This window comes from Portunus trituberculatus, chromosome 37 (assembly GCF_017591435.1).
Source record: "Portunus trituberculatus isolate SZX2019 chromosome 37, ASM1759143v1, whole genome shotgun sequence".
In the NCBI taxonomy this organism is placed as follows: Eukaryota; Metazoa; Arthropoda; class Malacostraca; order Decapoda; family Portunidae; genus Portunus; species Portunus trituberculatus.
This window is the reverse complement of record NC_059291.1, coordinates 10,995,192-11,023,162: the sequence shown is the minus strand read 5'-3', so window position 1 is coordinate 11,023,162 and position 27,971 is coordinate 10,995,192. Positions and strand designations below refer to the sequence as shown.

Below are 27,971 nucleotides of genomic sequence, written 5' to 3'. Positions count from 1 at the left end.
TTATCAGCTTTTATTTATTTTTTTCCTTTATGTTGTGGCCTATAGCGCCTGTAGGATTTTCGAAGAGTATGGGAAGCGCTGTTCAGCTTTCACCCATTAGTGCCGCAGGCAAGTTTATTTATAGTGGTACCCATTTCTATTTATTTCTTTTTAGAAATCTTGGAGGTATTTTTACATGAAGGGCTGTTTTTATATGATAATGTAATTTTTATGTAAAAAAAAAAAAAAAAAAAAAATATATATATATATATATATATATATATAAATAAAATATATATATATATATATATATATATATATATATATATATATATATATATATATATATATATATATATATATATATATATATATATATATATATATATATATATATATATATATATATATATATATATATATATATATATATATATATATATATATATATATATATATATATATATATATATATATATATATATATATATATATATATATATATAACACACAACAAATGATAAAAGTTTCAAGGTGGCACGTGGTGGGAGAAGGAGGCTGGGCTGAGAAGTTTGGAATTGAAAGGTGAAAGGAAGAACACAAGTTGGTTTAAAAAAAAAAAAAAAAAAAAATCACTGGCAGATCCAAGGGGTGTCTGAGGGGCTGAAGTTCCTTCCATATATATATATATATATATATATATATATATATATATATATATATATATATATATATATATATATATATATATATATATATATATATATATATATATATATATATATATATATATATATATATATATATATATATATATATATATATATATATATATATATATATATATATATGGAAGGAACTTCAGCCCCCTCAGACACCCCCTTGGATCTGCCAGTGGATTTTTTTTTTTTTTTTAAACCAACTTGTGTTCTTCCTTTCACCTTTCAATTCCAAACTTCTTCTCAGCCCAGCCTCCTCCTCCCCACCACGTGCCACCTTGAAACTTTTATCATTTGTTGTGTGTTTTAAAGTTATCTACATGTCACTATGATCCCCAGGTTCTAGATGAAGGTGTAATCGCCTTACACCAAAGATGCACTTGGGTGGGTGATATGGGCCCTAATATGGATACTACTATAAATAAACTTGCCTGTCTTGCTAATGGGTGGAAGCTGGACAGTGCCTCCCATACTCTTCAAGTAAACCTATAAGCACTATGTATAGGAAAAAAAAAAAAAAAAAAAAAAAAAAAAAACTCTACTCTAACATCCCCCTCTTAATCTCAGAGAGAGAGAGAGAGAGAGAGAGAGAGAGAGAGAGAGAGAGAGAGAGAGAGAGAGAGAGAGAGAGAGAGAGAGAGAGAGAGAGAGAGAGAGAGAATTTTTCCCAATTAACAGGAGTGGCAGCAGAGTGTGAAGAGCGAACAGACACAAAGAAAATCAAGTTTTGTGAAGAGTACGAGGGCTATGGGGACTGGTGTGGCTGCCCAGGCCTGTCTCTTTCCCCTGACCTGGCTGTAAGATCTCATCATTTTCCTTCTACTGCTCATTCTCCATTCATTTGAATTTTATCTTTATGTTTTTCCCCATTTTTCCTTTCTAATATGAATACATACTATGTAGCACATATTAATGAAGTTCATGCTAGATTACAAGCCATATAAATAGGTAACTTAAATTTGATAGTGGTGTATGCAAACCAGACATTAAACATTTAAAAACACCATGTACATTTTAAAATGATAAATTAAACTGACATGATAATTTTGATAATGAGGAGGAGGAAGTTTTCACTAATCCTTTTTATCTCTTTGACTCTCCACAGCCCCCAATGGATGTGAAGGAACAAATACCAATTGTTATCGTCACAGCCAGACACCAATTTAAAGTTCTTCGGTATGTATCACATGTTATTATGTCAATATGTATGTAGGCTATACAGAGAAGAAAAAAAGGGGATCATAGTAATCAAAGTTGAATCATCAAATATAAACAGTAGGTATGAAAACAGAATACTACAGTATATAAAAAAAAAGCTTAACATCTGTCTCACCTACTCTCCTTGTTCTATTTACTCCAAGTCAGATTCGGCAGCTGTGGTCTCAAGCAGGTGGAAGTGTCACCCCAATCCTTCTATCAGTGGATGGGAACCAAAAGGAGGCATTGGATTTTGCACAGGTGGTGGGTCTGCCTGCAGTATTCCATAATAATCCAGCTCCCCCTGGCAGCAACATCAGGATAAATGAACACATTAAATTCTCCATCTTTCAAGCCTTTAAGCACTTCTCATCAGCAGACAAGGTTATTGTTTTGGAGGATGATCTCATCCTGGCACCAGACTTTATAAGGTGAGGCCCCAGGTCTTGTGTCAGGATAATATGCTATGTCTGTGTATCTATATTCAATGCATTATTCAAAGAACTCTCCCAAGGTGATGGCTACATCAGAAATCATTGCATACTACTATATCATATTCTAATCATCTCATTATCTTTCAGAGTTTTCCTCTTTTTTTTCACCATAGGTCATTCTTTTGGATCCACAGCATCTACCATATTCAAATGTGTTCTCTTTATTACTTAACTTTTTACCATTCTCACTACATTGTCGAATTACTTTAGGATGCAGTTCCTGACATGCTCACCTTCTCCATACAGCCAAAGGAACATTATATGTCACACCTTAAATTTCAAAATTTCCTGTTGTTTTTCCATTCTATTTGATACATTTTCTACATTCTTATAAAATATTTCATCCCTTTCTGTATGATGACTAGCACTCCACCCTGCATTTCCTGAAACCATTCCATCTTTTAATTCTCATCATCTTTATCCACAGATACTTCCATCAAACAGCACCACTTCTTGATGCTGATGACACCATCTTTTGCATCAATGCCTATAACTACAACAGCTTCACTCCCTTTGCCATGGACACCTCCAGGCTGTACCGGGAGGACATCCTGCCTGCCTATGGGTGGATGGTGAACAGACGGTGGGCACAGGAGATCCTTCCTCTCTGGCCCAAACACAGCCATGTTAGTGTTGTCAGCATTTATCACTGGCAGACCTGGCTTTCTCTTTGTACATTGCTAAAGGATTTCTATTTCCAGCATGTTTGATAATTGTGTTTCACAGGGATAGGCATAACTAAGAGAATGGTGGTACTGACAGGCAGTTGACTGGGACTGGTACCTACGAGGCATGATCCAGAGCAGCTCTGGGAGAGACATTGTCACTCCTGAGGTGTCACGGACCAAGCATGACGGGAATGGTGGTGTGCATGTGACAGGCTGGGAGCAGGGTGGCTACTTTGACCGCAGAGCTCTCAACAGCAACCCTCAGGCTGTAGTCAACATATCTTAGTGAGTCAGTCATGAATGGAATGACTGGTAATATTGCTGACATAGTAAATGGCAGACTGGGAACTTGAGACAAACCTATGAAAGGGTGAACTGGCATTCTCTCAAATGTTTAAAGACATAACAGAGCCAACTGATATCTTTTCTATTTACTAGTTGTCATACAAATAAGACAAACCTATAGATAGAAAATAAATCATTTATCACTATGGTATGGACATTGAATCTAATATTGTGAAAGTACAGCACTAACTCTAGTCCGGTTTCAGCCTGACATCTGAAGTCTATGAGAGATTCCTGCAACAGGAGCTAAGCACAGCCACACTCCTGCAGATCACTACACATCCTTGTGTCAAGCAGTACATCCCACAGACCAAGGTGATCCTTTAATATACTATTAATTTTTGTCATGCCTCTATTGCTTGTTAATCAGACAGAGCCTAAGAAGTTGTCACTAATTTGCTGAACACTCATGAAATCTGTAGTAGTGTCAAAGCTCACAGCTGCCCTTGTAAACTTGAATCATCTCTATTATAAGATTTTTTTTTACCATTTAGTTTTTTGTACCAGTAAATTCTGGAAGTGATTATTAATTTTGGGTAACCTCAATGGCTGCAGGATAGGGAAAACCTATAAATAGATCACCATCAATGAAAAGACTTCAGAAAAGACAGAAAATGCCACAATAGCTGTTGCTACTGTCTGTGATGGGAACCTCAATGTCAGCTGAAAACTAACTGATATATGTTGTATTCTATACATTCAGGTGGGCAGCTTTCTGATCTACTACTATGGGCAAACAGAAAAAGATGATCTGCTCAGCTATTTTACTCTGGTTGGGGTAAGAGTTTTATCAATGAGTTATGAAGCCAAATATGTATGATGAAAAAAAACCAAATACTACATACAAAGAAAATGCATCACACTTGAAATTTATTCTACATTAAATATATTACGTTTTGTTCTTGAAATATTTTGAAGTGCAAAAATTTCTTCCTCTTCATAGTGTTTCGGGGGATACGAGAAGGGACGCATGGAGCACCACCATCTCATGCACACCATTGGATACTATGGCAATGCTGTCTATCTGGTGGCCTGCCCTGGTTCGGCATACTGGTAAGCCATACGAGTACAAGGGAAGAGAAACGAACACAATGTTGTTTGACTTTTTGCAGAAATGAAGGAATAGGAATGGTCCTAAAAAGATAATCTTATCTCTTTCCCAGAACACACATCTTTCTCATTAATACACTATTTCTCATGTTTGAAGTTAGCTGCATCTTAACACTGACAGATCTGCCAAACTCAGACCTGGAGTAACTGAACATTCTCTATTCTAGTACAGTGAAGGCAGAGGACTACCCAAGACTGGTATACACAGCCTCCCTGAAGGACGTGGAGCAGACCCGCCGCCACATTGATGACATCATGCAACACGTACACGTCCCAAACATCAAGAGAAGAGTGCCACCATTTGAACCACTGGAGGAATTCGCTATGGAAAATTATATTTTTATCAACACAACATTCACTTACAGGGAAATTACTAGCTAACACTGCTGAAATTAAACTAATACCTGTCTTTTCAACATTATCACTGCTAAAAAGCCAAGAAATGTCAGACAAGCTGCTCATAACTACATAGTTTAACAAGCTGGTGCCATCAGGGAGCAAAGGCTCACCATGTCTTTCCATATACATATTATTTTTTTAATATATCTATTCATACACTTATTTTTAACAATGTAAAGTCATAGACACATCAAAATATTTTATTTGTCAAAATCAAATGACAGTCATTGAAAGACCAGTTTGTTTCTTGACAGACACATCACCATTGAAAAAGCAAGATCATAAATAAATAAAATAAAAGTATAATTCATCACCATTCCTTCCAGCCATGCACAGGACAAGATTGGATGGCTTGAGTTATTGACTTAAAGAGATAATTACTCAATAATGAAGATCATCTGAAATATAATTAATAGCAATTATGTTAATGTAACCTTTAAACTCCAATCCTAGTTTCACATGAGAATAGGTACTTCGTGACCTTCATTTTGAAAGTAACAAGTGGATACATTGTATGTATTACTAACAAAAGGAGATTATCAATAATTTCATGGATATTATCACCTTTCTACATTGAATCTTTTTTATAGTAGCTGCTCTTTTTCACTCTTTGATTATTTCTATTATCATCCAATAAGTCATGTAAGCATTACAGTTGTAAATATTAAAATGTTTGGGCCTCATATAGATAAATAAAAACAACAATTAAAAGGTTTAAAGGATAAAGATGTAAGTTTTTTCTAAATGCTTCAGATGAAATAAGATGAGGGAGGACAGTTGTGCTTCAAACTTTCTTGAAACTCTTGATGGTCAGATGATTTAATTAAACTTAAATTGTTTTGTATATCATATCTGAAGCTTACTAATATAGCTGCTGGTACATATTGAAAAGAACATGAATTAGTGACACACTAACAGAATAGTACAGCTTTGCAAACAGTGTGTGTGTGTGTGTGTGTGTGTGTGTGTGTGTGTGTGTGTGTTTATCTTATTGGGAGTGTAGCCATCTAGAAAGTAAGTTTTAATGAAGTCAACAGTAATAACTGCATTGTTCAGACATCTGTTTAGATGTGCTTACCTCAAGGCACAGAGAAAATTACATGTTAACTAGATATTTTGCTTTTTTTTATATACACGTATATCTTTTACGGAATACCTAAATGGATTTAATTAATGAGCTCCAGACTAAAGAGTTATGAGTGTATCTGTCTTGTTCAAATATTCTGGATATCCTGTAATCAATTATTACATGACAACCACTTCATGAGAGGACATTGATAACATAATACTGACAGTTTCAGTTGTCTCTAATACAAATGAGCTGTGTCTCTCAGCCTGCCTGTAACCCTACACCACATCTTACAACTTTGCCTACAATTATAGCAATACTGTAGTCAAGTCTTAACCTCTGAGGTATGCTGGTGCAGCCATCTGCTACACCTGAGCCTACCATGCCCTGATTTGCAAGGAACATAAGGATGGTAAATGTCTATTCTCATATTGATTACATTGTTATGAAGAACTATTAGTATACTGTTGACATGCACTTGCAACAAAACATTGTGCTGGAAAATATCAGAGCACGAATATGAATTGTTCTTGCATTGTTACAAATCTCTTGCTGTATCATATTGGTCAGCAACACAACAATATATATATATATATATATATATATATATATATATATATATATATATATATATATATATATATATATATATATATATAAAACATGTTACATTTACAAATTGAAGTGTGAGTGTGTGTGTGTGTGTGTGTGTGTGTGTGTGTGTGTGTGTGTGTGTAAAACCTGCACATAAAGCCACTGCTAATATGAGAACATTCATCATTTATTAAATATTCTAAGATTAATCATTAAACAGCATAGAGGTTTAAATTTTTCTCACATCAAGTAATACATATATTATGTTGATTTACTTAACAGATTGCAATGACACACACACACACACACACACACACACACACACACACACACACACACACACACACACTTATAATAAAGTTAACAATGAAAAAAGGGTGATATTTAGTAATGACATGTTAGACCACACGTATGGTGAAGTTGAGGATGAAGTAATAAGGTGTCCATGAATACATCATTAAGACAGAAACTTAGTACTACTCATCTAGATTAAAGAAAGAAATCAGGAGAATAATGGCAAAATAGACTGCCATTGGTAAACAAATAATGTTACTTATGAAAAAATCTCACTATTACTAAAAAGTTTATAATTATTGGATTCAAGCAATTGCAGCATGTAGATCATAAATTTTCAGTCTCACAAAGTATATTGAAATGGAATGTCAGTGTGTCCTGAATGTAAAGGAAATAGAATAATGATTAGTATTATATATAAAAATAAGATTAGATCAGCATATATTTAGAAATGGACCAAAGTTGAGGACATTTTGACTAAAAGGCAGGGCATGTCATGCATTGCAAAGATAATAGATGAATAATCAGTAGAGTAAAAGAATAGTAACTTTGGCATGACAAAACAAATGGAAAGAAGTGATGCTCTGGAATGGATGGGCAACAAGAAGAGGAGGTTGATGGAAGCTACTAATGATGATCATGATGATAGTGATGACAATGATGATGATTTAAGAATATCACAGAAACAGTCTTCCATCAAGTAACATCCTTGCCATGAACATTTCTTCCCATTTCCTCCAGACTCTCTTATTATGTTATACATCCTAATGTTATTTTTTTTCCTCACACTTTTCTCTCCTTCATATCCACCTTTCTGAAGCCCATTCTTGTCTTCTACCCTCATATTCACATATAACATGCTGATAGCAGAACAAAACAACATGCTGTAGAGAAACAATAAGAGAAGACCTACTGTTCTATAGTGTGCTGCACCATAAAAGTGTGAAGTTCAAGGTCAGTGTGGATGTAAAAGAATAAAAATAATGGATGATTTGAGGTGTTGTCTCATGACAAGCATTTCCATGACATTTAGTGCAGCAAAACTAGAAGGTAAAAATTATTGTAGCTGCTGATCTAGTACATAGTGGAAGTATCTCCACTATAAAATGTAATCATGATAATGTCCTGTATGACTGATAATGGTTTTAACTTAAGCCATTAAATGCCTGAAGAGAATGTGGATATTGAGAAACTGCTTACCAGTTGTTTTCACACCAATAACTATATCAGAGTACTGCCAATAAATTATCAGTTCATGAATATGCACACAAAAGATAAAAAATAATAAATAAAAAAATAAATAAATAAAACCCCAAAAAAATAAATTTTCACTAATATAAAAATTCTATCACCCTCCTTTACATATTTCCTGGAAAATGTACAGCCTACAAGTAAACACTTCTGAATATATTTTTGTACCATTCAAATAGCTTATCATCATCATCTACTGGGAAACATGGAAAATAATAACAACATTCACAACATATTGGTGTGTGTCAGTGTACTCTTATTACACCACCAACACCACCATTGTGTTAATAATCATATCTAGATAGCTTTATAATCCACATTTTAGTGTGCCAGTTGACAATTACCACATCTTCCTTGAGCAAATATCTCCAATAATTTCCAGTTTCATAAAGCAATTCTAGAACAGCAAAATGTTTGAATCAACAAGCTTTCATCTTTATATAAGTAAAATTGTAAAATAAGAAACATATACATTTGATTAAAAAAAAATATGCACTGATAATATAATGCCAAGTCACTCAAGCTGTCAAAATAATAAACTTACAGTATATAAAAAACAGCATTGTTCACTCAAATCTGGAATGTCATTAATGAATCTGTACAGAGTAACTAGAATGTGAAATAATAACTTCAATGTTTCTCACAACAAATGTAGAGGAAGCATTTCTACTGGACCCCTATGAGTATTAACTTCAGAATCATCTGTGTGTGTGTGTGTGTGTGTGTGTGTGTGTGTGTGTGTGTGTGTGTGTGTGTGTGTGTGTGTGTGTGTGTGTGTGTGTGTGTGTGTGTGTGTGTATGGTGTGTGTATGTGTGTGTGTGTGTGTGTGTGTGTGTGTGTGTGTGTGTGTGTGTGTGTGTGTGTGTGTGTGTATTTACCTAATTGTAACATACGGGAAAAGAGCTATGTGTGTGTGTGTGTGTGTGTGTGTTTGATGCCTATATCTTAGCTTCTAGCTCAGTCTGCCAGAAGATATAGTCTGTATTGGTCAACTTATAACTTTTGCAAGTAGTAATACATTACCAGGAAGATGTGTGGAAGACAGAAAACTTTTATAATCTGAAAAAAAGTGAGGATCATTTAAAATTCTCTTTGAAAATAGTTTTTGATTCTAATCTCATATCTTTATGTAATCATTTATATATTTCTGTGTACACACACACACACCGCGTAGTGTAGTGGTTAGCACGCTCGACTCACAACTGAGAGGGTCCGGGTTCGAGTCCCGTAAGCGGCGAGGCAAATGGGCAAGCCTCTTAATGTGTAGCCCCTGTTCACCTAGCAGTAAATAGGTACGGGATGTAACTCGAGGGGTTGTGGCCTTGCTTTCCCAGTGTGTGGAGTGTGTTGTGGTCTCAGTCCTACCCGAAGATCGGTCTATGAGCTCTGAGCTCGCTCCGTAATGGGGAAGACTGGCTGAGTGACCAGCAGGCGACCGAGGTGAATTACACAAACACAGTAATCTTACATTAACATTTTCATCATCAGTAATGGTATGGTTATAGCAAGAAGACTTAGATAAGGATATGACTTAATATCTTACAGGGTCAAGCATAGAACAGGGAAAGGTAGGAAGAATTAAACAGAACCTCTTTGCATCATAGAGGAAATATTGTAAGAATGTCTTATTGTTGAATTACTGTACTGATCATCCTTTCTTACAGTAAGAGGTGTCTGTGAAAAGCCCTGTGTTGTGCTAAGTCATACCTGTTGCTGGTTTATTGTGTCGTCTGATCATTTTCCTTTGCTTTGTCTGGAAAGGAAAAATTTTGCATTTTAAAAAGCTAAAGAAACAATACATGGCACACCTATGTAAGACTCAACATTAAATAAGTATTTACACAATCAACTCGTTGGCATTTCTATGATTTTTCAGTACTGAGGTTTGTCTTGGGAGTAAAGGTTAATTAATTTCACTACAATCAAGAATTATTTATTTCTTATATACCTTTCTATTTACTCCCAACTTATTGAAAACTAATGTTGCTGACAATAATTCCTAAGGTTAACTGATAAGAGATAAAGTGACAGTCTCTTAATAGACATGTTCTGGTTTTTAATCTCTAATCTCATCATGTGTTTCTAATTACTTTCATTGCATCCTATTACTATTTTAGTTTTAGTAAAGAAAGTCATACAGTACTTCATTTACCCAAGTTAATAATAAAATAAGTGTCATAATACATTTCCCTGTACTGTACTTAATCATTTGTTGATTTCCTCCATGAATGCCTCCTTACAGGCATACACAAAAAATTAACATAGATCATAATTTCTACAAACAAGATAGAATGATTTCGAAAAGAATCTTAACCTTGAGAGAGAGAGAGAGAGAGAGAGAGAGAGAGAGAGAGAGAGAGAGAGAGAGAGAGAGAGAGAGAGAGAGAGAGAGAGAGAGAGAGAGAGAGAGAGAGAGAGAGAGAGAGAGAGAGAGAGAGAGAGAGAGAGAGAGAGAGAGAGAGAGAGAGAGAGAGAGAGAGAGAGAGAGATGAAGTATTACCTCTGGTTGGCCAAGAGGATCATGTTCTGGACAGCTGACAGTGTGGACTGAGGATTCTGGCCTGTTACCACACCAGCATTCACCACAATGTGAATGCTGGCAGGAGCACCTGTGGAGAAGATCCCAGCTCGGTCCAGGATGGCATCTCCGGGGATGAGTGGTAAAGAACTAAAGTAGGAGGCGGTGGTGACTTCAGCAAGGGAAGACTGAGGGACAGGAACACAATCAAGCATTAAGAGGCACCTCCTCACACATGTCTAGTGCTTTGAATATTTTATAGATATTCTTAATATGAGATAACATGTACTATTGCTGTCAGACTAACTCTCTCCTCTCATAATATGTTTGGTCTAAAGGCAATGGTATAAATGAATAAAAAATATCTATTCTTATTCTAATTTCATAAGAATAAAATAAGTTCTCATAAATTGAAATTCCCGAATGAAATCTTACTCCCACAATCTTAAAGTTTATGACTTGCATATGATGCTAATTTTCTTTGGCTTGAAATTACTGTATGAGTAATCATAAATAAAAATATACAGCAACTTGTAGAATGATCTCAATTAAGCTTTTAAGATGGTAAATAAGCTTGAAACTGCTACATTACAACTAAAGCACCACTCAACTACACAGGACAGAAGCGGAAGTAATGGTGCATTGAGTGATCCTGTAGACTCTTACCCCTGTCAGAGCAATGTCCCGAAAGGCCCACTGTGGTGGCTCCCCCTTCACTGCCGAAAGCAAGGCACACACCCCCAGGCCAATTGCACACACTGGTTCTGATTGTCAGGGGAAATTGGTAGGGTGTCATGAATTTTCCTTTAATTCCTATGAACCATTTATGCTTATCTTTTCAGCAAATCTCAGCTGAAGGAATGAGTTATGTTTTGCTGTGAAATAATACATCATTCTCCTTTTCTCCCTAGAGAGAAATGGTCACAAATGAAATAACCATGCAAAATATGAACAAACAGTTAATGCTATGAGTACCCATGTGTCTATAAATCAAGACTGGGAAGAACATAGATATGGAAGGCATAACTGATGACTTACTTACAAAGTTGCTGTGAGTGATGGGATAATAAATGTGAGGGTGGGAAAATTTTAAACTAAATGCTTCAAAGAAGAGTTTGGAACATATTGTGTTCTTTCAAATGGATGCTAGCCTATCTATGTTTACATAATTTTTGAAGTAGAAATTAGATAAGTGAACCAGCATTTTTAAATGATAATATGTGCAAATATAAAGAATACTAAATCTTACAAGAGCAAAATATATTGGTCTTTTGTGTGACATACAATAAAACCCAGGAAACAAATTAATGTGTAAAACTATATGCATTCTTAATGAAACTTTACTATGCCCAATCAATAATATAAATTTCAAGAGGAAGAAAGAGATGTACTAACTTCTTTCTGCCAGGCAATGTGTGAGGATCTTTCCCAGCACCTTGCAGGAAGCCAAGTCTTCACTAGCACCAGGACTGTGAGGCACCACAACACATGAGTACTGCCCACCTGCAAACACACACACACACACACACACACACACACACACACACACACACACACAAGATTAGAACGGATTCAGGGGATCACTACAAATATGGTGCCGGAACTAAAAGACCTAACATATGAAGATAAGCTGAAGGAAATGGAACTGCCAACCTTACAAGATAGAAGAGAAAGAGGAGACCTAAAAACATTGCATAAAATAGTTAATGGCATTAAAAAGATAGACAAGCAAGACCTGATGCTGTTGACAGAAGAAGCTGGAAGGTTAAGAGGACATGCAAAGAAGATTAGGAAGAGGCAGTGTGTGAAGATTATTTGACAAACAGTTTTCCACATAGAATGGTGGAAAAGAAGAATGCATTAAATGATGAAATTGTTGCAGCACATAATGTGCATAGTTTTAAAGAAAAATTAGATAAGTGGAGATATGGAGACAGGACACTATGAGGTCCGCTCAAACCCTGTACAATACAACTAGGTAAACACACACACACACATGCCCAGTAGCTCAGTGGTTAGAGCGCTGGCTTCACAAGCCAGATGACCGGGGTTCGATTCCCCGGCCGGGTGGAGATATTCGGGTGTGTCTCCTTTCACGTGTAGCCCCTGTTCACCTAGCAGTGAGTAGGTACAGGATGTAAATCGAGGAGTTGTGACCTTGTTGTCCTGGTGTGTGGTGTGTGCCTGGTCTCAGGCCTATCCCAAGATCGGAAATAATGAGCTCTGAGCTCGTTCCGTAGGGTAACGTCTGGCTGTCTCGTCAGAGACTGCAGCAGATCAAACAGTGAACAGTGAATTACACACACACACACACACACACACACACACACACACACACAAGTATTGTACATTCTAATTTCTAACCTTTTAGTAAGATAGCACCATGTTTCAAAAATACCTTTTGTTATGTAATTTAGGTTTCAATGGTGAGTCAATGAACAACTGAAGGGGTTCATATACACAATAGATTCCTCACCTTGAACTTCACTCAATGACCGTGGTTCAAGGAGATTTTTGGCACCTATGTCATTCAACCATCGGCTACTCTGGTCATCCTTGTCGATGAAAACAGGAGCAGCAGCCTGATATAAAGAAACAGTAAGTGAAAGAAAGGAATTGACACATGCAACAATTTATTTGATCTTGCTTAAAATTTACATTAAAAAGTCATATAATCTCTTTATTATTTTTTCTATAGTTTGTATCTTTCTTTTTATCTGAAGTCCTACCAACATATAATTATGTACTATCTTTGTGATGGTATGGAAAAAATTATGATCAAGACAAACTCATCATAAATAATATATATTTACATAGTTAATAGTAATAATGAGAGTATTTCCTGTGGGCCATACCCTGAAGGCCCCCACCCACAAGTAAGACTGTCACTCAAGAACAAACAGATGACTGTGTGTCACAGAAATGACACACCTTTCACCTGATAAACATTATAGCGCTCTCTCTCTCTATCTCTAAGTCCATACTTTCTTATCAACCTGATCCTGACTTTTGTTCCATGTTTCTTAAAATGGTTAGGGGTGATATGAAGCTTTCATGATGCATGACCAGTGTCACTGTACCTCTGGTGTAGCTATTTCAATGTTAAAAGCAGATTGTGTCAACTTGTAGCACTGGAGGAAGGAAGGTGCTGAAACACCTGAAATATAAAATGGAAACCTTCTGATTGACACTTCTGCAAGAAACAAAGTGTTACAAAACCTACAATATATCTATGGCTAAGAGATAAGCACCCAATCAAATTTCTTTGACATGTCTTAAAAGACAATATATCAGTGAAAATGCACATATATCTTATTAAAGATCCAAAGACATGCAATAACAGGAAAAATTGTTATAATTATATCTGATGACAAATTTCTATAGAAGATACATTAAACTAGTCTCTATCACAATTAAATTTCAAAACTGTACTACTTACTAGACTGGCTTAAGTAACTGATTAACTGAGTAACATTTCTTTTTGGGCAAATCCTTCCCCTGGATAATACTAACATAACGACATAACATTAGCATTTCCATCACAGACTAGGATTGACTACATTAGTCTATAGTTTAGATGAATTTAGTTTACAATTTCTCTGATAATCTTTTCACTGCGATGCTCATAATAACATTTTTAACCACAGCCATTGTCTGGATATTAGTATGTTAAGGTTATTTCATTAATATCTCTCCCCTTGCCCATTCCTGGCTGGATAGCGGTGAGAGAGGCCGTGCCGGGGAAGAGAAACAGCCGCCACTCACCTAAAGGAGAGGCAGATAGCACGATGAGGCAGCTTTGCTTGGCCATTCCTCCTTACTGGTCACCAAACACACACTTGTCACGCACCTTACGGGGCACAGCACACTACCGCTTTCCAGGTGACAGTAGGGAGGAAAAGAAAAAAAAAAATACTCCGTGACACTTCCACACTGACAGTTTCTGATGAACGCCTTGAACGCCCCCTTCCTGTTTATTATGCCCACATCAATCCTGATCTTGCAGGAACAATCAACTCCATTTCCTCTCACATAAAAAGACATAATCTATCACATCAGTAAATATAGAATTTCAATTAAATTCTTTTGAAAGTAATCGGGTGCAGCACAAATATTAACAGGAGCAAAGTTGCAAACCAGCCAAGACTGTCATCAACATCAACAAAGAATTCAAGATCAGAGTGAAGATCATAACAACAGCTGGGCGAACACGGTGCAATTCTTACCCTGAGTACCCTGCACATAATGAACACTTTCGGTGAGCAACACATTTCATATCTATAGTCAATTGTATACTAGTGTGGCTCAAGCTGTGTTCCTCTTTCGCAGATTGAGGTGGGGAATTTGCGAAGGAGGAATAACATGGACATTGCCAGAGACGGTTGTAAATAGCACTAGTTTGACAATGTTTAAAAACAGATTAGATAAGCACTTAAATTTATTAGATTTATAATTATGTATAGCACTGCATGATAGTTTTTATAAGAAATTTACTATAGTTAAATAAGACATGATCTCCATGTATGGGGACCACAAATTGTAGAGGATTTCGCTGCAGGACTCAGCCCTGTTAATGGGCCAAATATTTAGAATTAGTATATAATGTATTGTGTACTTGTAAGTGTATCTTTAAGTACTGATGACGAGGTCGCTGTGCGACGGATACAGGATAACCTAGATGGGCCCTGGTGGCCCTTTGTTATCCTATTATTTATGTTATGTTATGTTATGTTATCTAACACGGATTCTTGGTAAACCTACAGTTTCACCACCTTGCCCTTTCTGAACGAAACTAGTTTTTTCTGGTAGATTTCGGCTTGCTTGTAATTAAAATACCACTTGTTTTTGGCGCAAATCAACCAATTCTTTTTTTTTTTACAGCCCAGAAACATTATGATTTGCATAAAAAACTGGTAAATTAATTAAAAACAAGCAAATCTACCAGAAAAAATTAGTTTCGTCCAGAAAAGAACCTAACCTAACCTAACCCAACCAACCTAACCTAACCTAACCTAACCAAACCTAACCTAACCTAACCTAACCCAACTAAACCTAACCAAAGCTAACCTAACCCAACCTAACCTAACCTAACTAAACCTAACCTCACGGGCTGTCGTGATTGGTGGAAATGATTATGCTTTTTTTTTTTCATTGGCCGCCGCTTCAATTTTAAAGAACAGAACTAATCAGCGTAAACAATTAAGCGCATGCTCAAACAATGGTATGTCATGGAGCCCGCCGAGCCGCCGCGACCACATGACACCATCAGTGTGCGGCAGGGTTTGATGCGGGAGGCTAGTGTCACGGCTGATCACCAAAACACCAAAACACACAAATTTAAAAAAATCTGTCGCCATTCAAAAAGGTTGCAGCTAGTATATATGAGGTTCAAATTACTCGTAATCAGGAGCTCTATCTCTTGAGGTGGGTAAAAAACACGTAGCTGATTGTGGTAAAACTCTGCAGTAATACTGGATTCTTGACTTGTCTTGTTTTTTTTTTTTTTTTTTTTTTAGAATGGAATACTAGTTTTGTTTTGTTGTCATACATTTACTTTAATCATCAAACACCGAACATTGGCCTTTACTGTACCTCAGCAGGCCGTTGGTTGGCGTGATGAAATGTAGGGAAAGGATGACAAGATCAGAATTCTCAGTGTTAGTAACAGTATAACAAATAGTTTTTCATACAAATTAATATTCAATTGTCAAGGACATTAAACTATTCACCATCATATTTCATATTTTTCCAAGTAATAGATATATTCTTTGTTTAAAACATTCTCTCTCTCTCTCTCTCTCTCTCTCTCTCTCTCTCTCTCTCTCTCTCTCTCTCTCTCTCTCTCTCTCTCTCTCTCTCTCTCTCTCTCTCTCTCTCTCTCTCTATATATATATATATATATATATATATATATATATATATATATATATATATATATATATATATATATATATATTATATCACATTATATACTGTTTTTCAGATATATCTGAATACTTTTCGGACCAAATTAAAGATGATAAGTCTCCAGCCATTGCTGCCATGATGGCCCTGATGGAGTCCATGAGGCAGGATAAATCAACAACACTGCAGGAGTTCATTGGTAAAGCTGATTATCACTTATGCTGATGGAGGTCCTCAGCTTCTTTGTTATTATCTTTAACTCTCCATTCACTCTTGCACTCCAGTGCTTGTTACACACAGCACATATACTCTACAAACTTAACAAGTCTGATTACTTGATTACTTTTTCCTCAGACTCTCTCAGGAAGGAGAAAATACAAAAATGTGAATGTTTCTTTGCTACTTAATATCGTTCTTTGTCATTTTATGCTATAATTGAAGATTTCTGTCCATTAGGTAGCTGAGCCTATATACTTCTGCTTGCATAAGTGTTGCAAACATTGAGTCTTTTTTTGTTACTTAGAAAAAATGAACCTTGAGCGAGAGAAGTTGAGCAAGGTGGATGTTTCTATTGTGTCAGTGTCATCAGGAAGTGAACTGTTCATGCGCTTCATCACCTTGGCACATCGGGAGCTGGAGCAAGCTGCGGTGAGGTGGTAGCAATAAGAATTGTTTCTTTCATCATTAGGGTTTGCTTTAGATCAGTGGTTCTTAACTTTGGGATGTGTGCTCCCCTAGAGGAACGCCATTAAAATCAAAGTGGGATGCGAGCCCCAGGAAAAAAGCAAGAATTTTCTAATTATCTAATTCTATGTGTCATTCTCCTAATGAGAGCATGGTCAAGTAATGAAAAGTTTATGAAAATGCAAAAGTAACACCATTTTCTTTTTAATGTAGGAGGGAATTGTATTCATAGATGCAAGGGAGGCGTGAAGGGAAGGACAAATTTCTAGAAGGGGTAGGATATTAAAAAGGTTAAGAACCACTGCTTAAGGTGATGGTCTTATAAATCAGTTAGGAGTACCATAATGAGAAGATTGAGAGAAAGAGGAGTACCTGTGAGAAAATTGTTATTCATATCTAAAAAAAAAATGATTTGTAATAGAGGATTTTTTGATAAATTGATAAAGATTGCAAATATATTTTCACGGGAATTATCTATTTAAATTGAGTTGGTGACAATTCAGACAATCAGAAAGAAATTTTTGCAAGAGAAATGAGAATATAATAAGAAAGTTTATTGTATCCAATATTGAAAATTCTTTTTAATCCTGTCAGGATTTTTCATCATGCCGAGAAATTCTACTCAGGAGGGGAGAGAAATTTGTCAAAAATATGCAGGAGAGTCGCAAGAAAATACTACGTTCAAGCACCAACCTTATCAAGGATGGAATGATCATCCTCACTCATTCACACTCACGCAATGTTCTGGCAGTGATGACAGAGGCTGTAAAACAAGGCAGGCAGTTCTCTGTGTTTGTCACAGAATCTCAACCAGATAACAGTGGGTAAGAATTAACCCTCATTTAAGATTTGTGTTTGAAATATTTGCACATGTTATTATATGCAAGGTTCTTTTTTTCTCTGAAGTATAAATTCTTGGTCTCACTTACTGTGATTCATAATAATGTTTGTTTCATGGTATATCACTAAAGCTGGTGTTTGGAGTGGAAAATAAAGAAGGCAACTAATGAATTATATATCCATATTATGTACATATTTGCAATTATTTGTGAAGCTGAGATTGATGCACTACTGTATCTAAATGCATTTCCCTTCAGAAAAAAGCTTGACAAGTCATATTTACAATTGAAACATAGGATTATGAAAAATATATATATATATATATATATATATATATATATATATATATATATATATATATATATATATATATATATATATATATATATATATATATATATATATATATATATATATATATATATATATATATATATATATATATATATATATAGCATAATGATGAGATGATTACAAAGACAGTACTTTACATCAGCCAGACAGAAGTAGCTTGGGCAATCATATTTTCTCTGTTGTCCATCAGGCGATGCATGGCTAAAGCTTTAGAAGCAGTGGGAATACCTTGCACTGTGATCCTTGATGCTGCTGTTGGCTACATCATGGAGAGGGTAAATGCTGTTATGCTGGGAGCTGAAGGGGTTTGTGAAAATGGTGGAATTATTAACAAGGTGAGAAAAGGTTTATTTAAGATGATCAGTTTAGCTATATTCAATCTTTTTATCTATTTATTTATTTATCATTTTTATTCAGTCTAATGCATGTGATCGTGGTTTGCCAAATGTATATTGTATATTATGTTGTATTTCATTTCCCTCACTCTCAAAAAATCAGATGGCATTTTTGTGTGTTTAGTAATTGATAGTAACTCATTCACTTATACTTTAGCATGAAGTAGAAGTGTTTTTTTGTTTTATTCTTTGCAGATTGGCAGCTGTAATGTGGCAACTCTAGCCCACATGAAGAATAAGCCAGTGTATGTGTTGGTTGAGAGCTACAAGTTTATCCGCAGAATTCCTCTTGATAACTCTAGTCTTCCAAAGTCCTATTTGGTGAGTTACGTAAATTAAATGAAAGTTGATTTTTTTTTTCAACCTGCCTAGTGCTACCATTGTAAATTTATGGCATCTCGCATACCTGCAATCAGTACCACTGCTGTGAATTTTTAGCATCAACTTAAAATATTCTAGACTTTATTTTTTATTTGAACTTGACAGAAAGACTTTGTTTTATAAGATTATGAAGTTCTGTCATATGTTAACAATCTAAAAATTCTCCATTGCAGCACAAGGCATCAGTGCTGAACTATGGCTCAAACCTGGAGTTGGAACACCCTCAAGTGGACTACACTCATCCAGATAATCTGACACTGCTCTATACAGACCTTGGTGTTCTTCCCACCTCAGCAGTCACTGAACACCTCATTAAGCTCTATACCTAGACCAGGCCCATACAAACATCTGCTTATTGTATTATATATACAATACTTATATTTTTTTCCCATATAATTTCATACAGTTTTACAGATTAACAGATTTCTCTTTTTCTTGTAGATATGTTCACAGACTGTTGGTGTATGTGATACATTTACTATAATTCTTTGATTTCTTTTTTTATCTTTACCTCTCATGTACATTTCTCATTTCAACATTTTTTTGTGTTATCTTTATCTCATGCTCCTTTTAAACATGCATACTGCTCATTCTGGCAACATGGTCTGCCATACTTAAGCAATATTGATCAACTTTTATTGTTATTGATGACCCCTCATAATTCATTCTATTACTGTTATGACAATTGCTAAAATTATTAAGCAGGATGAGTAGATCTTAATGGTAATTCTCAAAATATAAAGAAACATCCTTTATGTATTCTTACTCCTTCAGGATATGCTTTATGTAGGTCTCCTGGAGTTTACTCATTTTCTTAAGTTATTATCCTCTCAAAATATATTTTCCAGGGCTGATGTAGTGATCATCATGATCTCTGTCTCATTAGGTGAGTGATAATTTGATATTTAACATTTGTTATGGAATTTGATGGTGTGCCACTCAAAGGGACTCTAGATTCATACTAGTATTTGTATTTTGTAAGTTTATTAAAAAGAAATTTAATGAGCATTATCTTTTTCATATCTGATTAGATCACTCAAATATAAAAGAATTCAAGGAAACAAAGAATGTATGCATGTAGGGAAATTCAGGAAGTGGAACTGGTTTCATGAAGCAACAAAATTCCTGAAGTGAGATTGATGTAGGAAGGTGACAGTACTAAACAAACTAATTTTTTTTACCTGGACTGTTAATATTATTTTCAAATGTGTAAGAGTGCCAAGAACAGCAGTGTCTTCAGGGACAATACCTTTTTGATCTGTACATTGAAATGAGCATGTAGGCAGGTAGTGTATTGATATGTGGTAAGTTTTTACTGTGTTGTATGAAATATTTTCTAATAAATTTTAAAACCTTGCATGATCTGTAACTAAGTCTAGATGTCAAATAAGACTTTATAATACCAATGTGTGTGTGTGTGTGTGTGTGTGTGTGTGTGTGTGTGTGTGTGTGTGTGTGTGTGTGTTATGCTTTACTTTGTGAAGGTGTGTTAGTCTTAAGTTACTAAGAATTGTACAGTGGTACCTTGAGATACAAGTTTTTTAAGATATAGCTACAATTTTATTTATTTATTTTTTTTTTTTTTTTTTTTTTAGATACGAGCAAAACTTTTAAATACGTGTCATGCTTGGGGATTTTGCCGCTATAGTTGGTGGCTTGGCGCATCAGTCTAGCGGCTCAAGCCCAAGGATTGGTCCAGCCTCAGCTGAGCCTCGTGGATCTCATACACTGTGATTGTTCTTTTATCATTTTCACACTATTTACTGACTTTTTTTTTTTTATTGTGTAAAGAAAGTGTCGTTTTAATTTATGTTTAATGTTTACGTGTAAATTGTGCCTGCATTCTTTCCCCCCTCCCTCCTCCTCCTTCACCATTTACCATTATTAGCCGAAAACGTGTGTTTCCAAGGTAAGAACACTACATAAACTTCTGCTGTTATTTCATATATATTCATGCATTGATAAAGTATACATGTGTACGTAACTGAAAAGGCAAAACAAATTTCTCATATTTCCGCCTACCTCCAACGATGCTTATCACGGAGGGGGGGAGAACGTAAACAAATCTTGACCCAGGTTAAAGACCATTTCACACCGGAGACGACGCACGCGACCCACGAAAATGAGTGAGGGAGAGTTGAGGAGTCAGGTCAGTGCGTTTTGCATCCACCGGTGTGAACATTCCTAATGGAAATATACTGAGGCGATTTTAAGCCATGCAGCTTCGCGCCTCGTGCGTCGTGTGCGTCGTCTCCGGTGTGAAACAGTCTTAGCGGTCTCATTCTCTCTCCCTCTCTTACTAAAAACTTCATTTATTCAGTGAGAAATGTTTACAAAATCGTCATCGAGCTCTTCTGCTTTAGGTCATGGAGGATATAAAAATTGAAGGCCAGTTCACCAGGTTGGTCAGTGAAAGGAGAGGAAAGCCAAAGCTGATGGTGAACATTGAAATCTCCAAGAATGAAGATCTCTGTGAAAGGGTAGAGGGACAATGTGCTCCAACTTAGAATTTGAATAGTCAAAGAATTTACTATAGTCAGAGGAGTTAGGGGAGAAATAGACAGCTCAGATAAATTTAGTTAGAGTGACTACTGAGTCGAAGCCAGATGGTGAAAAACTCGGAAGATTTCGAGAGAGTGGGCACGATAGCAAGTTTAAGTAGTTGCGCACATAGACGCAACATCCAGCTTTAGAAAGAAAATGAGGATAGAGAAAGTAGGAGGGAACAGAGAAGAGGCTAATGTCAATAGCCTCAGAAAGCTGTTTCAATGAGGAATAGATGAGGTTTAGTAAAGGAGAGGTGGTGTTCTGCAGATTGGAAATTATATCTAAGACCGCGAATGTTGCAGAAGTTAATGAAGAAAAAGTTGAGGGAGGTGTCAAGACATTTTGGGTCATCACCAAGGATTCTACATTCCTTGATCTTCACCGAGAGAGGAGTCCGACCTTGGAACATTTTTGGTCCTCTCCCCAAAAAGGGACTCCGAGGCTGGATTTGGACACACACACACACACACACACACACACACACAAACACACACACACACACACACACAGAGTTATTGTTTGGTTGTTAGGTTAAGTTAGGTTACGATAGGAATATAAGAACAAAACACAAGAAATATAACATAGAAATTGTAAAGAAAAACAAACAAATCGAAGAAAATGCACATGAAAAAAAAAAAAAAAACTCACGGAAGCTTCGAAACACACTATTAAAACGTACTATTAGATGACAACACATTCAATTTAATGCGCTCATACTAACTCATTCCCATTACATACCTCCACTCACGTGCCACTCACGTATACTTAAATATTAAATAAGCTGAGATTAACCTATTTTTTATCGCTCTTTTCATGCTAACTGTTCTACTGATCTTGCTAACTGCATGCCTCCCTCCTCTTGCTACCTCGCTGCACAAGACTTTCTTCATCCTCTCATCCCTATTCTGTCCAACTCATTAACGCAAGAGTTAATCATTACTCTGTCATTCATAGCTTTCTCTGGTAAACTCGGAACTCCCTATCTGCTTTTGCATTTCCGCCTTCCTACGAGTCTACGACTTGACTTATTTTAAGAGGGAGGTGTTAAGACATTTGTTCCTTAATTTTGGCTAACTCTTTACTTTTCTTTTAGGGAACCAACACTCAAGTGGGTCTTTTTTTTATTTTGTTGCTCTTGGCTGGCTTCTCTCTTGCTTATATATATATATATATATATATATATATATATATATATATATATATATATATATATATATATATATATATATATATATATATATATATATATATATATATATATATATATATATATATATATATATATATATATATATATATATATATATATATATATATATATATATATATATATATATACTTTAAAGAAGTGGTTCTCAATCTTTTTGTCCTCATTGCCTCCTTCATCCTTCATGAAGTCTTCACAAGCATGTGACTCCCCTTCATTTGTCTCCCAAATCCCACCCCGGCATTGCGTAAACAATTACATTTTTGCACAGATAATCACACGTATATACACATGCATAGGTAACAATATTGTGTAACTAATGATTTATTTTTTTAACCATATCAGTCAATTACAAGAAGAATCTTTTCTTCTGTCAGGACAGTTATGCAATTTTTTTTATTCAGATTTCCAAAATTAATTAGAAATGTGTAATTTACAACAGTTCGCCATGGTCCCCCAAAATTATTGCTGTGGCCCCCAGGTTGAGAGCCACTGCTTTAAAGTATCCCCAACTACCCCAAGAACTGAGAAAATAGAATAAATATGAGAACCTTTATCTCATTCCTTGCTTTTCCTCGCCAATCGTCATCTTGTCTCTCTCTCTCTCTCTCTCTCTCTCTCTCTCTCTCTCTCTCTCTCTCTCTTGCTGACTCAACGAGGGTATCAACATTAAATTCACTAGTGAATACTAAAGAGAAAGATTTCCAAGCGTAACTAACCTACATATAGCATAAATAAATAAATAACATGACTAGGAAAAATAAACCGATGAACTCACTTGTAAATACCAGATAGGAAATAAATTTTCATCATACTACCATGGATTAAAAAGTTAGAAATTTTTTTTGAACTTGTAGAACATAAGAACAAATAAATAATATAAAATAAAAATGAACATAAACTCACTTGTGAATACCAAATACCAAATTTTCTTTATCAAACTATATCTGATTAAAAGTTGGAAAATAGGTATAATGAAACAAAACAGCATAACTAAAAGAAAAAAAAAATGAGACGATGAAAAAAAAAAAAATGACAGCTAAAATGAAGAAGCAAATTCACTTGTAAAATACCTAAAAGCGAAATTCTTTTTTTCAGACTATAGCGGGTTAAAAGTAAAAAAAAAGAAAAAAAATTCAATAAAATAATAATAGTGTATTAGTATAAATGATGAAATAGTGTCATTATTATTTCATCACTTATACTTACCTACATGTTCTACCATCCTTAGTTACTGTGATAATTTGAATATTCTAAACTGAAGAAAATAATAGTGACCTTTACAATTTGAATATACTAAACAAAATAACATAATTAATGACAAAAGATGAAAAAAAAAAAAAAAAAAAATATATATATATATATATATATATATATATATATATATATATATATATATATATATATATATATATATATATATATATATATATATATATATATATATATATATATATATATATATATATATATATATATATATATATATATATATATATATATATATATATATATATATATATATGAAGACTTGCCCTCACACGTCCATCAGCTCCTCCTCTTCCTCCTCTTCCGACTCTTTACTTCTCATCTTCTTGCAACTCAACCTTCACTTCTTATCCTCTTGCGACTCTTCACTTCTATTTTGCGACTCTTCACTACTTGTTCTCGTCCTCGTTTTCCTCTTGCAACTCTTCACTTCTCATGCTATTCATCTTCTTGGGATTCTTCACTTCTCATCCTCCTCTTATGACTCTTCACTCCTAGTCCTCCTCCTCCTTTTCCCTGTGCTTCCCTCTGCAAGACAAGACTTCAGTAAGAACAAGGAAATATATTAGTAAAACGGATGTGAAGGTTTGTATTGCCCTTAAACGGAAACGCCTAATTTGACTTACACTGATAGTGCCATGACTCACTCCATTTAGACCTACTGCAAAAAAATAATAAAATAAATAAATTAATTAATTAAAATAAATAAATAAAACAAATAAATAAATAAACAAATAAATAAATAAATAAATAAATAAATAAAATATATAATATATATATATATATATATATATATATATATATATATATATATATATATATATATATATATATATATATATATATATATATATATATATATATATATATAGATGGATAGATAGATAGATAGATAATCTTTATTGAGTTACACTTGATCAAAAGAAAACATCTTGTCGGACGATGAAGGTATAACATACAAATTTATGATTACGTTTAATTTTCATGATTTATATGAAAAAGGAAAAAGAAAAATAAATGTGGCTTTGATATAGTGTAGGGGAAGGTGGGGTAAGACGGACCACTTAACAAAGTATTGAGTCTAGAAACCACATTTATATGATTTTTGGTAGTTTGTGGGTTTGTGGTGGTGCTTTGGGATGTTATCTTCGAAGTCCTCATCTGGATCACGGTTTTTAAAGGAAAACAATGAAGCACAAGAATGTTCAAAATAATAATTTTTACTGGGCCCAAAATAAAATGATGGGGTAAGACAGACCCCAGGGTCAATTTTACCCCGCAAACTGAATATGAAGAAACAAATCTTAATTGGCATAAAGCACAAATGAAAAACTCTTCCTCGTCATCATTGTATCCTTTCACATTGCCCATGAGCCAAATTTATTGGTACAAATCAAACGAACAAACAAACCAAAAACTAAAAAAAAAAACTCTCCCTCATCATCATCTATCCCTGCATAACTTAATGACAAATTCCACACAAAAACCTCTTCCTCAGCATCATCACTATCTACCCCTGCACATTGCTCATGAGCCCAGCTTTTGCAATTACCACAACAAACCCATCCTTCCCCTCTCATGGGGTCTATCTTACCCCATTAGTAAATATTCAAATGTCGAAACGTTTACCAAAGTATCTGTGTTTACTAAGGCAATGTATAGCATATGTATATCATGTATACACTCATGGGCATGTATAACATAAATACAGAATCATTATAATAATTATTTCAATATAAAACAAGCAGTGCCTTACCTTGTGAGTATAATAACATCAGCACCGCATAAAATGACGATTTTTTTTTTTCCTTGTGAAGCGCAAGGGAAACTTAGCGTGCCTACTTGCAGTGATGTCATCATTGTTGGGCGACGTGAAGGACATCTAGGTGTCAAAGTTTGAAACTTACCCTTGTAATGCTTGGAAGGGGGGTTCCGTCTTACCCCATGGGTCCGTCTTACCCCACCTTCCCCTATGTACAAATAAGAATTCTTTGAAATAAAAGTAAGAAAATTGAATATTCTCTAACTAAAGTGGCTGCTCTTTCTAAGAAATAGTGTATAATTCCTAATTTGCTTCCCTATTGCGGTATTCTGACCGAATGAAAATGAAAAAAAAAAAGTTTCTCATTTTGATAAATAAACAGGTAAATAAACAAATAAACAGAACATGCATACCCACAACATGGTTTATCATGATAACTTTTGCTTGAACATATTACTAAAACCCAGAGGTGGGTGCGTTACTGGATATCGGGTAGCCCGGTACAGCTCCTCCGGACTTCGAAACGCATAGTCTGTACTTCCGCGCCTAAATTTTGTTTCCCTCGGTCCGATTCCGCACCTCCGCACCTTCGGTACCGTACCCAAAACTATTAAAGCGCGCCCGAAAAATCTAGTCCGCACCTCAAAAAATAAAACAAAATACAAGTCAATAATACATCAGAGCTCCACACATCTCTCTCTCTCTCTCTCTCTCTCTCTCTCTCTCTCTCTCTCTCTCTCTCTCTCTCTCTCTCTCTCTCTCTATCTATATATATATATATATATATATATATATATATATATATATATATATATATATATATATATATATATATATATATATAACGAAATGGGGATTATGTATGATTGCAGTCATTATAATGTATGTACGGTTAGCAGTAACTGGAAGTCATTGCAACATTATTATTATTATTATTATTATTATTATTATTATTATTATCATTATTATCATTATTATTATTATTATTATTATTATTATTATTATTATTATTATTATTATTATTATTATCATCATCATCAGAGAGAGAGAGAGAGAGAGAGAGAGAGAGAGAGAGAGAGAGAGAGAGAGAGACGACCGAGGTACGGAAGTGCCCAGCTCTACTAATACCATTATTCTAAAATTATTCATAAATTATATGCTCTCCATCCCAATTCTGAACAAAAGAAAGGTGATTCCTAAAAATGTGATTTTGTATAAATAACCAAGTCAGCTGTGACTGGGTCATAGGCTTCAATGAATGTTATTTCACTAGTGAGATCTACAGTTTCCTCAGCCAACAGCTTCTGTGTTCTCTCATCGGACAATCCATAAGGGTGCGACATGTCAAATTTACCTATGAAAGAAACCAGAAGAAAAAAATAGTAAATACTATTACACACATGTCGAACGAAAGAATAACTGTAGCAGGACTCTTATCAAATCCAAGAGGACATATTTAGCGCAAGTTAGAGGTATTACGGTCCTGTATATCAGTATAGTAATATCACGTCTACAGATCTAAAAACAATGTTCTCTCCTCTACGTATGTTCATGAGTTAATTTCATAAACGGACTTTGTGGGTCCACCTGGCGTCACAGCCTTTACCTAGGATGGAAAGGGCATCGCCAACGAGGAGCCCGTCTGTCCTCCTCTAAATGACGAACAGACAGTCCATTCAGACGAGTCAGACCCAGACCCGACTTTGGAGCGTGAAAAATGGCGCGCTTTTTCAAAACCACTAACTCGTGATTCCAGGTGGAGTCACGTTCCCGTTTAAGGGATAGAATGTTACGAAATATAGCTGTGAAAATTTGACTCAATATGTTACTAATCTTACAATGCTGTTGTATATCGCAGAAATAAAGGGAAACTAAACTAAACATTTATGTTCTGATGCCATTGCCGCTGTATCACCACTGCCATTAATCTATCACACATCACTACGACCGTCGCAGCTGCCGCCACCGCTGCCAATGTCACCGCCGCTGC

The 27,971-nt window shown here is 35.1% G+C and overlaps 3 protein-coding genes across 7 annotated transcripts in view; 2 read left to right on the top strand and 1 right to left on the bottom strand.

Moving 5' to 3' along the window:
• Positions 1-5,006, top strand: part of LOC123514015 (protein O-linked-mannose beta-1,2-N-acetylglucosaminyltransferase 1-like) — an 8,710-nt gene extending 3,704 nt beyond the window's left edge. For both annotated transcript variants that reach the window (XM_045271568.1, XM_045271567.1), the window contains 9 exons: positions 1,377-1,495; positions 1,804-1,874; positions 2,060-2,326; positions 2,817-3,015; positions 3,152-3,342; positions 3,609-3,717; positions 4,106-4,180; positions 4,346-4,455; positions 4,680-5,006. In XM_045271568.1, coding sequence (XP_045127503.1) covers positions 1,377-1,495; positions 1,804-1,874; positions 2,060-2,326; positions 2,817-3,015; positions 3,152-3,342; positions 3,609-3,717; positions 4,106-4,180; positions 4,346-4,455; positions 4,680-4,893 — 1,355 coding nt within the window. In that variant the 3' untranslated portion in view covers positions 4,894-5,006. The remainder of the gene's footprint in view (positions 1-1,376; positions 1,496-1,803; positions 1,875-2,059; positions 2,327-2,816; positions 3,016-3,151; positions 3,343-3,608; positions 3,718-4,105; positions 4,181-4,345; positions 4,456-4,679) is intronic.
• Positions 4,494-14,607, bottom strand: LOC123514017 (glutamine amidotransferase-like class 1 domain-containing protein 1). 2 transcript variants are annotated; one of them, XM_045271574.1, is made up of 8 exons: positions 14,404-14,607; positions 13,719-13,795; positions 13,115-13,220; positions 12,034-12,141; positions 11,305-11,402; positions 10,621-10,826; positions 9,828-9,873; positions 4,494-4,834 (listed from the first exon to the last, which is right to left on the bottom strand). In XM_045271574.1, the coding sequence occupies exons 1-7, from the start codon at positions 14,447-14,449 to the stop codon at positions 9,855-9,857; spliced, it is 660 nt and encodes a 219-aa protein (XP_045127509.1). In that variant the 5' UTR covers positions 14,450-14,607; the 3' UTR covers positions 4,494-4,834; positions 9,828-9,854. The 2 variants fall into 2 exon arrangements, with proteins under 2 accessions (XP_045127509.1, XP_045127508.1); XM_045271573.1 differs by lacking the exon at positions 4,494-4,834 and adding an exon at positions 6,671-9,179.
• A 38-nt stretch (positions 14,608-14,645) lies between these two features.
• On the top strand, positions 14,646-20,553 carry LOC123514016 (translation initiation factor eIF-2B subunit alpha-like). Of its 3 annotated transcripts, none has more exons than XM_045271571.1 (7): positions 14,646-14,896; positions 16,622-16,741; positions 17,123-17,190; positions 17,821-18,050; positions 18,611-18,755; positions 19,011-19,136; positions 19,370-20,553. In XM_045271571.1, the coding sequence occupies exons 1-7, from the start codon at positions 14,884-14,886 to the stop codon at positions 19,523-19,525; spliced, it is 858 nt and encodes a 285-aa protein (XP_045127506.1). In that variant the 5' UTR covers positions 14,646-14,883; the 3' UTR covers positions 19,526-20,553. The 3 variants fall into 3 exon arrangements, with proteins under 3 accessions (XP_045127506.1, XP_045127504.1, XP_045127507.1); XM_045271569.1 differs by having other exon boundaries at positions 17,066-17,190; XM_045271572.1 differs by lacking the exon at positions 14,646-14,896 and adding an exon at positions 15,372-15,389 and having other exon boundaries at positions 17,066-17,190.
• Positions 20,554-27,971: the final 7,418 nt, after the last annotated feature.

Coding starts and splice junctions, on each gene's coding strand:
- LOC123514016 (XM_045271569.1), top strand. Junction 17,191..17,820: donor GGGAGCTGGAGCAAGCTGCG/GTGAGGTGGTAG, acceptor TAATCCTGTCAG/GATTTTTCATCATGCCGAGA. Junction 18,756..19,010: donor ATGGTGGAATTATTAACAAG/GTGAGAAAAGGT, acceptor TATTCTTTGCAG/ATTGGCAGCTGTAATGTGGC.
- LOC123514017 (XM_045271574.1), bottom strand. CDS start 14,449: ATGGCCAAGCAAAGCTGCCTCATCGTGCTATCTGCCTCTCCTTTAG. Junction 13,221..13,718: donor TTGAAATAGCTACACCAGAG/GTACAGTGACAC, acceptor TCTTTATATCAG/GCTGCTGCTCCTGTTTTCAT. Junction 11,403..12,033: donor ACATTGCCTGGCAGAAAGAA/GTTAGTACATCT, acceptor CCTGACAATCAG/AACCAGTGTGTGCAATTGGC.